The 14,080-nt window shown below is 46.8% G+C and overlaps 1 protein-coding gene across 1 annotated transcript in view; it reads left to right on the top strand.

The window, feature by feature from the left end:
• Positions 1–2,841: 2,841 nt before the first annotated feature.
• The window catches only part of T265_11084 (hypothetical protein), a gene marked incomplete at both ends in the record, with an annotated part of 30,740 nt that continues 19,501 nt past the window's right edge, over positions 2,842–14,080 (top strand). The window contains 8 exons of the mRNA XM_009177645.1: positions 2,842–2,995; positions 3,031–3,093; positions 3,125–3,300; positions 3,338–3,455; positions 3,492–3,596; positions 8,853–9,389; positions 10,859–11,395; positions 12,845–13,158. Coding sequence (XP_009175909.1) covers positions 2,842–2,995; positions 3,031–3,093; positions 3,125–3,300; positions 3,338–3,455; positions 3,492–3,596; positions 8,853–9,389; positions 10,859–11,395; positions 12,845–13,158 — 2,004 coding nt within the window. The remainder of the gene's footprint in view (positions 2,996–3,030; positions 3,094–3,124; positions 3,301–3,337; positions 3,456–3,491; positions 3,597–8,852; positions 9,390–10,858; positions 11,396–12,844; positions 13,159–14,080) is intronic.

Below are 14,080 nucleotides of genomic sequence, written 5' to 3'. Positions count from 1 at the left end.
GTGAAAGCCTAATCAAACAGCTAACGACGGTCCTTCCTTCTTCACAATGACGCCTACATTAACTGAGCAGATTAGCTACTAAGACAGCTACGCGCAATGTGATCTAAGTGTCCCTGATTTAGCTGATTTAGCGAGGGGCTTCAAGGCTAATTATATTTTTTGAGAGAAAAAATAAACTTCCGTATCCAGGTAACATGCACTGCCAGAGTGACACCACTTTCGCTTGTGTTAACTAAGTGGTCAATAGATTTTGACTCCGAACAATCTATCCCCCAAAACGCACCCTGCCTGTCCATCCACATATGCCCCATCTGAATGGCCTTTTCTCTCCTTACCTAGCCCTGACATCATCATAGAGACCACATCGGCGTTAAAGTTGACGCTTTTCTGCATCCATGATTTATTTGGAAGGATTTGAGGAGAGAACTTAAGGTGGGCAGGGAGGAGACGCTGTGCTAGCTTGATGCAACTATTACGCGGTGCCTACAGCTCCAGACACTCATTCGGGTAATCTTGATAGAAGCTGACAACAAGAACGCTATTGGTACCATTTAGCATTCACCGACCAGGCTCAGCCAAGAACACATGAGCCCATTCTGTAGGACAACTAGCGCCGACGTCACTCATACGATTCGTTATCTCCCTCGTACAAATCTGCTATGTCAAGGGATGACCACCACGTTGCTCCCGCCACTCTGAATTGCGCACCAAAAATGACACGCTTCGGCAAGCGGTAATTTGGTACATGCAATACATGACCTGATGGACGCAACTTCTGGTGTACGACAGGTTCTACAATGGAAGACACCGTTGCTAAACGGAAAATCGCCTTTTAACGGCCTAGTTACAGGATCACTGAAACTAATCAACACGAGCAAAGGTGTTGAGACAAGGAGTATTGCACACCCAGAGACGTCCCGGTTCTACTGCTAGTACAGGCCAATTATCACAGCCATATAAAAAAGAGCCTGCACTCTTGCTTTAGGTTCAAGAATAAACCACCATGCGTGCCTCCAATTAGCAAACGAGACCCGGGGTTTGGAACTTCGTGCCTTGAACACATCTGTCACAGCACAATCAAGACTAACACATTTTACAATGTACGTGAAAGGCTCCACAAATTTGACTGCTTCTCCCTGGATTGTGTTCAGTGACTGCATGTCCAGGAGCATGTCTTTACACTTTGTGGGTTCAAAGTGCATACCAAAGGATTGGGTATCCTTGTTCCGTTCGTCGAAAAATACCTGCGTCTTCTCCTACTCTTCGAAGACTAGAACTGCGTTGTTTGCGAATTTCATGTCAAAGACGTTTTCGTCGCACGCTATTTGAACGCTGGCGTTTGTAAGACCTTGCGTTCGTCTCATTGTCCCACTGACTTTGCAATTAAACACGAATGGAGAGAGTGAGCCTTATCATCGGCAGCGCTTTGTGTACGGAAACAGTCATCGATGAGTCGAATCTTACTGTTTCTGACATCAGGTACCACCGGAATATGCAGCGGTTGTTCGTTCCTCGGGAAGGAGCTGCGGGGTGAGTGCGATGGCCGTGATAACCTGTCGACATTTTGAAAAAGTCATGGAAGTCTTCGCACAGAAACCGTGAAGTGTGATGCGTCGGAGTCATGATGTGTAGTCCTGTATAAATGGTTGCGAATTAGTTTATATCAGCCTAGAATTTGAGGGTTTGTTGAGCCCGGTCACGGATCCGAAATAATGGAGGCCTCAAGCCAAAAAATGCAGCACTCCGCTAACGGCAACACTTGGCCCAGAAAGTTAAACCGCCGCTGTAGGGAAGTGTCGTCATCCGGCTTACTGTTTCAACCATATCGGAACCTATTAAGGTGGTTAAATGTTTCCACCTTGGAAATAACTACGCTGCTTGGCTGTGTCGTTCGCCTATTTATTTTGAACTCTTTTATGCTCTTCCCGGCACCTTCGAAAGGCCGTATAGATTAGATGGGCACAGGCAGTTGCACACGAATATATGCTGTTGAGTTGATAGATGACTCAATAGGCCATGTCTAACTATCGGATTACAATTATGCAGCTTTAGCGCCACTAGTATTAAACTAACTGACTAAGAATCTGAAGAGGTTTTCAGACCCAGTTCTGGTTTCTCGGGGTCCATACCGCAATTTTATGGTCCTCTAATGACTTTTCTTTGCTGACTGATCTAAAAGAGGGTGCTGTCAAGGGGATGCAAGTAGCTACATTGATAGGCGAGGAATTGCCGCCACGTTTTAGGCGCTGGGGAAACTGTTAGTTTATCCTTTTTGTCATTTAGTGCTCTGGAGGACATAGTGATCCAGGCACATATAACATTGTGTATACAGCGTGCTTTATGTGATAATCCATTAAAAAGTAGAGGTGATTCGCTCAAAGAACATTAGGTAATTTTCCACTACTGCATCATACGCACGATTGCTATTGAGAGGTTACACCTGAATCTCTTATTTGAAGATAATCCGAAGGTACCGGAGTACGCACCGCGACTAGTCATTGGAGCTCACCTACTTATTTCGGAATAGAATCGTGTTCGTAAGCCCTTGCCACTGGGGATATCTCTGTAGGATCCGCGGGTGGACTTGACATCAGCCCCTATTGTTTTAATACATCAATTGGCTTTTCATGGAGAACACTGGCCTCCATCTTCGACGGTTGTGAGACTGGTCGGCCCAGGTTTGTTCTAGTTCCCGGGGTTCAGCTCACACTACTAGCCTAGCTTTCGTAGTTTCACGAGCGTCAGTTATGTTCACGGTTTTAGTGCGATGCCGGCCATATTCTGGTATTAGTGGAAGCCGTGTGTTCACTCTTCTATGCTTCGTTGACCATCCAACTTTAGATGTCTCAATCTGACGACCAAATGCCGTTTAATTTATGGGGCAACAACGATTTTTGGAGTTCAGCAGCACAGAGTGAACTTACGAGAACTGATGTTTGGGCACCTGCCACGAAGCTTTCTACATCTGCAAAACACTCCAAATTAAACGGTATCGGTAGGCTCTCTGTTGATTTTGTTGAAGCACTCCAGTGTCCCCCAGAGATTCCGAAAAAGGCTGCGAAGAAAAGAAATCGGTCGACGTGGCCACTTCGAGTAAGTCACACCAGATAACTCATGTGCCTAGTGCCATGGGCTGCTATAGGTTCCGTTCTCCATGAGGTCGACTTGCCTTCAATTTGGTCTGCACCGAAGCTGTATCCGTCCATTGACCAGAACCTCAGTCTTTCAGATTCTGTACCATGGGCACCTGGTCTCCATAACTCCAGTAACGATGCCCTGGACAGGGCCCCCTCCGTAGAGGTAACCTCACTGTTCGGATTACCCTTGAATATTTCAGCTATGGGATTCATCGCGTGACCCTCTACTTTTCCCTGTCCCTACCTTGGATCAGGATAATGTATGGAAGACGAGTTCTATTTGTCCTAATGATTCAACTCCAACAGAAATGGCAGCAAGTAATTGCAGTTTTCATACCATAAGTTCGCTCTTAGATCCCGATATTCAGTTCGCCGCGAACACCAGCACGTCCACTAGCTGCACCTCCTCAAGTTTTACGCCCCATGTCTCTGTCTCCGGCGCCTTTGATGCTGAAACTGGTGAGCTATTTTAATATCGTGACCTGCAATTTGCATTGGTGCAAGGAAACTACTCGAGTTATGGAATTTTCTATGGTTCATTTGGACACGCTGATGTTCATAAGTTTGCTCAACATGTCTTGTCACTTGCCGCCCTCATTCTTTGATTGAAACCATGATTGGTGGATTTACACACCATGCACCCATTTCAAGTTCACTTCGGTCTTTGATTTCGTCCGCGGTCCTGAAAAGCAGGAACTGTAAGTAACAACTGCTCCTAACTGATCTGCAAATCATTTGCCAAGCTCGGCGAACAGATCAGCATCCAGCTGATCAATTACCAGTTAATGAACCCGAGTTATTATTGCAACACGTCCTGAAAACCATGGTTTGAGTGCATTCCAGCATTCGTCTCATTATCTCGTAGGTCATTGTGTCGAATAAGAATGGAGAGACTGGGCAAAAGAACACTACTTGGCGTTCGAAGCTTTTAGGGAACTTTTCGTATACTGTTTCACGTTCCGGCGTCAGAAAATAGGGGAATTATGTTCACCTCGGTATTGGTGAGCGCGTTGTCAAGGAGAACAGTCCGGTCAACCGAGTCGAATGCGTATTCGGAACCCAAGAATTCTAAAATTCTGGTTCATTTGCTCTCGCTGGAAAGTTAGTCAACAAATTCCACTAGGCTGGGTTCCTGCTTGCCGACTCTTGATTCAGAATAACATCGGGTTAATTTGGGAAACTTCTAGGACTCGACAGTGGTGATAGTGCCTCGGTAACTGAAGAAAGGGGAAAAAGCCGTGCTCACAGCCTTTATACCTACCTGCCTGAGCTTGCTTGAACACGTTCTAACCACAATTGGGAACTCCGTTTTAAAACGTACTAAGAACGATTGACTATCGTGGCGCGCGGAAATCCCTCAATCACCAAACGGTGAAGAGCCAAAGGTTGATTTTGGTGAAACACAAAACCCGGGGAATAAAGAAAGCCTGTGCAACAAGGAATAGCCATACCCGGTCCCAGTTAACCCGGTCGTTCGGCCCGAGAGCGAGTTTAGGAAACGTGACCTCCAGAAAACGTAGGACCTCAATTCAGTTATGGACTAAATCAGTTATGCACTAAACACTGGAAAATGATTTAGCTGCCTCCCACCAGTTCTGGGGGGAACTAAAATGACTCGAGTTGAACTTCGACATCCGTCTGCAAACGGCGAGGAGGTCCAACATGCTATTTAATTGCTTGAGTGCAACGTAACAGTCCAGATGTTTTGTATGTTCTATTCTGCAACGAAAGCGGTGAGCCCTTGGTAGCTGCCCTGCCAAAACGGTTGTGGATTTCGAGAGTACATGAGATGAAGGTTTTCGCTGCAGGCAGCAGCTGCCCCCTATTTCAGCTGATTCGATCAACCGATCAAAAGAAACGTCAGCGAAACGATGTGCGAAGAAGACGTCTGGCAATTCACTCACAGAATCGTCATCTCGAGCGACTGACTGGTCTCCACAACCATCGCTGGGAGAACCCAGGCCACCATCAGCAACATAAATCCAGCGTGAAATATCAATTCTTCAACATGATAAGGTTGTTTCGGATGGTCTGACCCCGCACTCTTCAAAGAAGGTGATGAGGTCCTGTTGAAAAGTCTGACGACTATACTCCAGGAGATTTGGAACGAAGACAATACAAGCGGAATGGAGCACCTCGGTCATCATGCGAAAACCTCTGTGGCATCCTAGTACCCACTTCATTATGGGTGTTCACTAGCATTGTTTTGAGCATTGTCGGTTAATGAGAATCAAACTGGGTTTCAGCAAGGTGGAGGATGCTTCGGCCATATCCTTATATTGAGAAACGTTTTCGAGCAGCGCTATTCCTTCAAATGTCCTACCTTGGACGTTTGATCTAAAATCTACTTTTGACTCTGACGAACAGTAGTGCCCCTTCCAAATTTGTCCTTTATGGGGCCACTGTATAGGAACTGTGGGTGACTACTAGTATACGGTAAGCTTTCGCCTATGTTCACCAATGAACTGGTGCAAGACAAGGTTGCCCTATCTTATCTTTCCTCTTCAATTTTGTTATTGATATCCTGCTTAAAATTTCTCTGCCTGTCTTTGAAACCACGGAAGCTGAAATGCTACCGAGAATCCCGCTTACAGACATTGCGTATGTGGACGATATTACTCTCCTTGATCCTTCAAAAATCCATTTAGGTTACCCAATTAATTCCGCGTGGTTTGCAATGTGCTTCACATCTGCAAATTGTGAAGTGTCGATGCAAGACTGCGTGGGATCAAGCCTCATCATCATCAAGCCTCATACTTGCAGACGATCCAATCGATTTGGTAGATAAATTTATTTATCCCGGTGGACGTATAATTCCCTGTCAGCAGACTAGATGAGATTTCTTGAATCGTCAAGGCTAGGGTCGATCTTACCAAACTGTGACGCCTATGGTGCGACTTGACATCAGTTTTTCTGTTAAGGGCGGATTTTACACTGCGGCAGTGCGGCCTCTACTGTGGATCAAATAGTGGTCTCTACGTACGTACGAAAGTTGTCAGTGTTTGATTATCGGTCAGGTCTGGTGGCAACACCGGGTTAGTAATGCTGAGGTACGCCAGATGGTCGTAGGAAGAAGAAACTCGTGACAGATGAATTACCCACGCTTCGTAGATTACGCTGGTTAGGCCATGTACTCCACATATCAGAAGACTGTCTGCCTCGCAGGGCTCATTTCAGCCAGTCTTATGGTGAGTGAAAGCGACCGAGAGGTGTATGACTTGGCAAAAAAGTATGAAAACAAAAAGTAAGCTCAGTCGGCTCGACAATTGCCGCTTCTCTAGATGGGGACCCCAGGACTCAACTCACCAATGGCTAATGGCACTGGCAGAAATGCGGTATTGGGTAGCGGTCAAGGACTGTACAATAAATGAGTGCTCGATAGTCGCCGTACGCTCGCCAGTCACCAGTGGGTTTTCTGGGGACCAAATGTTGAGGAGGAGCCCAACATGAATTTGGAGGCCGAATGATTCCGAGTTGCAGCATGTGGTCAAACTCGGCTTTGGTGACGCAAAGCTTAGGGTGTATACGCCGAGGGCGAGAGTGTGAAGTGGAGGACCAGTGGTCGTTATGTGAAGCTCAACTGAATGTGGCGCACTCGAGATCGAATGGGACGGCTTAAGCAAACGAGGAAACTGGTTAAATCGTCAAAAACCGGAATGTTTGAAGTACGGGCAACGTGAATACCGAGTGGGTATAACGAGGCGTCGATCTGGATTGATGACGTCAGAGAATCCAGAAGCTTTTGACGCTTGATATCGACGGCCAGTGAGAAGTTGGTCAGGAAGTCCGCACTGATGACTGGGACAGGAACGTCGGCGACAGCGAGGATCCAGGGGAATGCACGGCGATGACCCAGGTCTAGCGTCAGCGACTCATGATCGCAGTTAGCTATGCGAGTGTCGTTAGCGGGTTAGAGGTGTAACATTTTGAGTTTCCGGCAGGAATAACGCCTATTTCTGCACCGGTGTCGACGAGGAATCGCATTCCGGTTGCCCCATCCGTAACGCAAGAAAGGCGACTAGGTGACTGGCCAGTGGCAGCTGTCGCTACTACTGACTGGCCAGTGAGTTTCCCTGGTCAGGGGAGACGTAGGCGCATGGAGGTGTACAACGTAGAGCCTTTTCTTTAAATTTCGTATGGTAATAGCACAAGCGATTAGGATTCCGAGATGGAGAGTGCGGTTTACGTAAAACCGGTCGGGACTTTTGTGATGTAGTAGTCCGCCTCAGTGTGGTGACTACCCTGTTGACAGTGGCCGCAGCCTTTTCTTTTTCGTATGGTAATAGCACAAGCGATTAGGATTCCGAGATGGAGAGTGCGGTTTACGTAAAACCGGTCGGGACTTTTGTGTGTGAGTAGTCCGCCTCAGTGTGGTGACTACCCTGTTGACAGTGGCCGCGACTTGATCGATTTGCGTCTGCATTCCATTGAGGCGTGCTATAACAGGGTGATCATCAGGCTGAATGTGGTGTTGTGAGGTTGAAGCTATTAAACGGTCAGAGAAGCATTCGTGAATCTTATCCGCGGTCTCAGCGAGCGACGACAGAGTGACATCGCATTGGGTAGCCAGAATTTGGCGAGTACCTAAGGGAAGACACTGCAACCACAATGGCTTTGAAATTGCGTCATCGGACGGCTTGCCGCAGGCTAGGTTTTGCATGTGTCGTAGCAGTTGTGTGGGCGTGCGATCGCCCGGTTTGACTCCTACAAGCAACTTGTAGATATGCTTCATCTGAGGCGAATGTCCCTTTAATCATTGCTGCTTCGAGTGTGGTGTATGGATTTAATGCCGACATGAGATCAATCACGTCAATAGCCTCTGTGGCAACCTCAGTCAGAAGCGGAGAAACCACGCAAAAACGCATGGTCTGATGTGAAGTAATGCGGCGAAATTGGATGTAACATCCTAGTTGGATAAGCCACACTCTGGGGTTATTGGCTCCAAAAGCTGGGCGTTTCATGTGAATGGCGTTTTCCATCAAGTCAGTGTTGAGTTCGTCCTCGTTGGACATGGTTGAACTAGTAAGTTACTGGACTAATCCGAGTTAACTATGTAAATGGGTTAAAGCTATGGGGAATCTGAGCTGCCGGGGAAAATAGAACAACGCAAAAAATGCGGGCTCACCAGTTATGTAGTGGGTAACGGCCCTATGAAGATACTAGTGGAAAGAACAGGTTACTAATGTAAGTCAGATACAATGTCACAGGGAGAAAAATCCAAATTAATCTTGACTCACAGTTACGATAGGAAATTCCCTAGCCCGAGATCCCGTTGGACCACCACACCAAGAGAGTTCTACCTTCCTGGTATTCCAAATCTCCGGTGATCGCAATATTAGTCCACAGGTGTGAATAGATGAGTCCAGTGTGTGAAGCTAAAATTTTTTTTCACGTTTAGGATTAGCAGACAACTGTAGCCCACCGGCAGTCACAACAACAGTCACTCAGCAAAAGTCCCAAAGTCACGCTGAACCCCAGAAGCAAGCGGTTGGAGTTGTATTTCAGTAAAACAAACAGTAATGCGACGGATATTGATAAGAAAATGGAACATAATACTGAGGATGGAAAATAGCGGTTTACAAGTGCTGCATAACAACTGCTCACGGGGTTTTGTAAATCATCACTTCTGATAAAGATTAACGCATTAAGCATAGACTTTCTCGTAACGCATCTTCCCAGCTGGGTGTCTTATAAATCGTTTTATTGCTTTTGTAGGTTCATCTCGAAAGAACCCCAGTCTAACTGAAGACTCCTCTTCTTTGGCTACGCTATCCACTGAGCAACTCTGTGATCACCTTATTAATTCCAATGAAGGCTGGGGTCGGCGGCCTATCGACCAAACGATACCATGGGATTTCACTGACCTGTTGAAGGCCGGTGACCAGTTAGTCCGAAGCGGGATCACAACGCCCACCCCAGCTCCTCGCCCAAGTGGTGGGGGTAGTGGCACCAGTTTTACAGCCTTTCGCGCTCCCCTCCAAGCACAATCCACACTAGAGTCTAATGTCTGGACCAACGAAACACCCACGGGTACAGCTATTTGGGAAATGCACTATGAAAACACTGCTGCTCGTGGCTCCGTATGGCACCCTTCCCTGACCCCTCCTAGTGCACCTGTGCCATCGACTTCCGGTCAAGCATCCACTACTCCAGTTTTGTTTCTAAACACCGCTAGTGGGAGAAATGTACCAACCCCCTCTAACTCTGTACTCAATCGCGGAGCCGCAAATCGACCTTGGGATCAATCCGACAGTAAGTTCTTGCATTTCAGACAATATAACATTCGTCGTATACATTTTCATCGAATGCGCAGTGTAGCAGACGCGACAGAACAGGATGGTATTCCAACGGTATGATAACTGTCTGAGTAATAAACGGGTTTTAGTATTTACGTAGGAAAAAGCGTGACTTGATCGATTTGCGTCTGCATTCCATTGAGGCGTGCTATAACAGGGTGATCATCAGGCTGAATGTGGTGTTGTGAGGTTGAAGCTATTAAACGGTCAGAGAAGCATTCGTGAATCTTATCCGCGGTCTCAGCGAGCGACGACAGAGTGACATCGCATTGGGTAGCCAGAATTTGGCGAGTACCTAAGGGAAGACACTGCAACCACAATGGCTTTGAAATTGCGTCATCGGACGGCTTGCCGCAGGCTAGGTTTTGCATGTGTCGTAGCAGTTGTGTGGGCGTGCGATCGCCCGGTTTGACTCCTACAAGCAACTTGTAGATATGCTTCATCTGAGGCGAATGTCCCTTTAATCATTGCTGCTTCGAGTGTGGTGTATGGATTTAATGCCGACATGAGATCAATCACGTCAATAGCCTCTGTGGCAACCTCAGTCAGAAGCGGAGAAACCACGCAAAAACGCATGGTCTGATGTGAAGTAATGCGGCGAAATTGGATGTAACATCCTAGTTGGATAAGCCACACTCTGGGGTTATTGGCTCCAAAAGCTGGGCGTTTCATGTGAATGGCGTTTTCCATCAAGTCAGTGTTGAGTTCGTCCTCGTTGGACATGGTTGAACTAGTAAGTTACTGGACTAATCCGAGTTAACTATGTAAATGGGTTAAAGCTATGGGGAATCTGAGCTGCCGGGGAAAATAGAACAACGCAAAAAATGCGGGCTCACCAGTTATGTAGTGGGTAACGGCCCTATGAAGATACTAGTGGAAAGAACAGGTTACTAATGTAAGTCAGATACAATGTCACAGGGAGAAAAATCCAAATTAATCTTGACTCACAGTTACGATAGGAAATTCCCTAGCCCGAGATCCCGTTGGACCACCACACCAAGAGAGTTCTACCTTCCTGGTATTCCAAATCTCCGGTGATCGCAATATTAGTCCACAGGTGTGAATAGATGAGTCCAGTGTGTGAAGCTAAAATTTTTTTCACGTTTAGGATTAGCAGACAACTGTAGCCCACCGGCAGTCACAACAACAGTCACTCAGCAAAAGTCCCAAAGTCACGCTGAACCCCAGAAGCAAGCGGTTGGAGTTGTATTTCAGTAAAACAAACAGTAATGCGACGGATATTGATAAGAAAATGGAACATAATACTGAGGATGGAAAATAGCGGTTTACAAGTGCTGCATAACAACTGCTCACGGGGTTTTGTAAATCATCACTTCTGATAAAGATTAACGCATTAAGCATAGACTTTCTCGTAACGCATCTTCCCAGCTGGGTGTCTTATAAATCGTTTTATTGCTTTTGTAGGTTCATCTCGAAAGAACCCCAGTCTAACTGAAGACTCCTCTTCTTTGGCTACGCTATCCACTGAGCAACTCTGTGATCACCTTATTAATTCCAATGAAGGCTGGGGTCGGCGGCCTATCGACCAAACGATACCATGGGATTTCACTGACCTGTTGAAGGCCGGTGACCAGTTAGTCCGAAGCGGGATCACAACGCCCACCCCAGCTCCTCGCCCAAGTGGTGGGGGTAGTGGCACCAGTTTTACAGCCTTTCGCGCTCCCCTCCAAGCACAATCCACACTAGAGTCTAATGTCTGGACCAACGAAACACCCACGGGTACAGCTATTTGGGAAATGCACTATGAAAACACTGCTGCTCGTGGCTCCGTATGGCACCCTTCCCTGACCCCTCCTAGTGCACCTGTGCCATCGACTTCCGGTCAAGCATCCACTACTCCAGTTTTGTTTCTAAACACCGCTAGTGGGAGAAATGTACCAACCCCCTCTAACTCTGTACTCAATCGCGGAGCCGCAAATCGACCTTGGGATCAATCCGACAGTAAGTTCTTGCATTTCAGACAATATAACATTCGTCGTATACATTTTCATCGAATGCGCAGTGTAGCAGACGCGACAGAACAGGATGGTATTCCAACGGTATGATAACTGTCTGAGTAATAAACGGGTTTTAGTATTTACGTAGGAAAAAGCGTCACCGTTTGTATTCATTCGTGTAGTGTCAGGGTCAACACCTGTTGTGAACTAATGTCCCATCGCCATTGTCACTGTAGCATTGTTCTTATTTGGTTTACTACCGCGGTCCGCATCGCTCAGGTACTCTAATTGCTTTTCAGTGAAACTCCTACTTGGTAGTGCTCCGTAGATTGTGCCTGGTTTTTTCTGGATGCAGTCAGCGGGTTTCTATAGGGAAGTAAGATTGGAAACATGAAAGCCATTACTGGTCAGTTCGGTGGCACTGACAACTGCCCTAGGTTTAGGCCTTGAAACGTTACCAATAGTTGGTCGCTGGCGGAGATGAACAAGGCCACTCGACCATTGATTTTCATACTGTCGAGTTAGTGCCTTCAGTATATATCTCTCGTCTCTTGATATTCACATTTGTAATAAAACCTTTCCTCCACAGCGTTCACTGGCCACTTCACAGTCCGAAATCACCAGCTGTTCCTCATTGTCATACCTCTCAAACGTAGCTACATCGGTCCACAAAACTAGTATCTGGTTGGTCACTGCGTCGTTTTCTCTATCGAACAGGCACGCATTTAGGGGCACCAGTCTCTACCAACTACCACCTACCTACGCAACCACCAACGCAATCTCGCAGGTGGTCATCTATGTCTGTTACTGTAACAATGAATAATTAAGCGCGGGAGCTAGATGGTTCAACTGGTTAGAGCGCGAATTTACTGACCGGAAGGTCCGTGGTTCGAACCCGACCTCTGACTCTCGACTTCTTCTGTCTAGGCTTGGGCAACCTGGCAGTATCCCAGCCCTCGGTGGATGTTAGGTCACAGCTGAATGAAGCTCGGGGTGATGCGCAAATCAGGAGTTCCTGGCCAGAGGATTAGTAATCTGAGTTCAACCTCGGCATCTCTGCTACCTGTTTGGTGATCTGAGCAATCTACAAGTATTTTAGCCTTCCTGTCGCATCATAACTGTGGCCAGAAACTGCACTTGGTTTATGTACGTCTTTCTTATGCTAGACAAGTCCTTTTGCCTGTTTTTGCAAATTAGGCTCTAAGTTTCAACACAACCTGTTTTCACAAGAATATGAACGTGTAATTTTCGTAGAGTCGTGTTTCCGAGGCACTGATTTTGGGTATACATTGAGTGAGCAAAGGCTAATCGGACAACCTAAAACAGCCTATGAACCCTTAGGATCTTGAGGTCACCCGTACACTGGTTACTTTTTTTACCGCCACAGCCGAACGTTTATGAAACTTTCTTGATTGCACTTTGGTTAATTTGCTCTGTGTCACCATTTACCTAGAAATGTGGACTCCTGGAAATGGTACTATCAACAGTGGTCGTCCCGTACTTGGCAGTGCGCGTGGCACCATTGCAGGTGTCAGCCAAACTGATGAAATCCCTAGTTGGTGCGGTGGTGATGCTTCAGGTCTTAATAATGGTAATATGTTGGTGGAAGGCGGTAATGTCAATACCACTTCATGGGACGGCTTTCCTGTTGCAACTGCAAGTCCTCTCCAGTGGAATTCGAATGTCGGTGGCTCATTTATGACAACCGAGGAACAGCGTCGTAATCAGAGCGTAAACAATCTCGCAACAAATGGTCAGGTACCTGTGGTGAGTTTATTTGTCAGTGTGTACCCTTCGCACGCAGGAAGTCTGTTCACACTCGGAATTCGTCTGTGCTCATTCCCTGCTTACGTGGAACTGTGTTTTGGATTATCTTGAATTAGTATCTTCTGATTCATCTCACAGCATTGGCGGTGACACTACTATACCTACTAACTTGTTTACTCTTCTGGTACTCGGAGAATAGGCATGTAGGCAGTTCCTCACCTCAATGAAGGTGGATGCACCCGTCGTTTTTCTTTAGGTCAAAGGTGATTCCGACGGCTATCTACTGACACGGTTGTTTCTCGGGATTGTTCGGTCCTCGCCTACCCTGTGCTCGGAATTAGCTGTCCAATGTATTCTCGCAACTGTCCTCACTAAAATGAAGGGGTGAAACTTTTTCGGGCGCTATGGCCTGACCTACGTTTCGTGCGTTGTCCCTCTAAATGAGTCGGTTAAATGGTGACTATTGACCAGCTTTACGGTTGATTATGAGTCATCTGTGGTAAGGTGGATGGATGGGGTTACCTTAGAAATGCAACTCGTATGATGGTAACGCCATTTAACCTCTTGTCCAGGGGCCAGCCGTCCCTAATAACCGAACAACACATCGTTTGGACGAATGTGTCACGTGCAGGACACGGACCTGATTGGTCAGAATACCAGCCAATCCGGAGCGAGCATCTTTGACTCGACGCTTCTCGCCCCCCTCACGGAGATTCTAGCACGACCTTGTGAAGCGCTGTGATTACCCTATCAATACAGTTATAATAATTTTCCTTTTTCTCCATAAAGGGCTGTGTAGAGCTACCGTGTCTTTTATCATACCATAGTGGGCGGAGCAGGTAGCCAAGGGAGCGATCGTCCACCAAGACCCAACACCTTTGCAAAGTCTCTACATCTCTTCCGCTTTTTTGGAAGTCGAACT

Source organism: Opisthorchis viverrini, assembly GCF_000715545.1.
Source record: "Opisthorchis viverrini unplaced genomic scaffold opera_v5_440, whole genome shotgun sequence".
Taxonomy (NCBI): domain Eukaryota; kingdom Metazoa; phylum Platyhelminthes; class Trematoda; order Opisthorchiida; family Opisthorchiidae; genus Opisthorchis; species Opisthorchis viverrini.
Note: the sequence above shows the minus strand (reverse complement) of the source record. Positions and strands in the feature narration are given on the sequence as shown.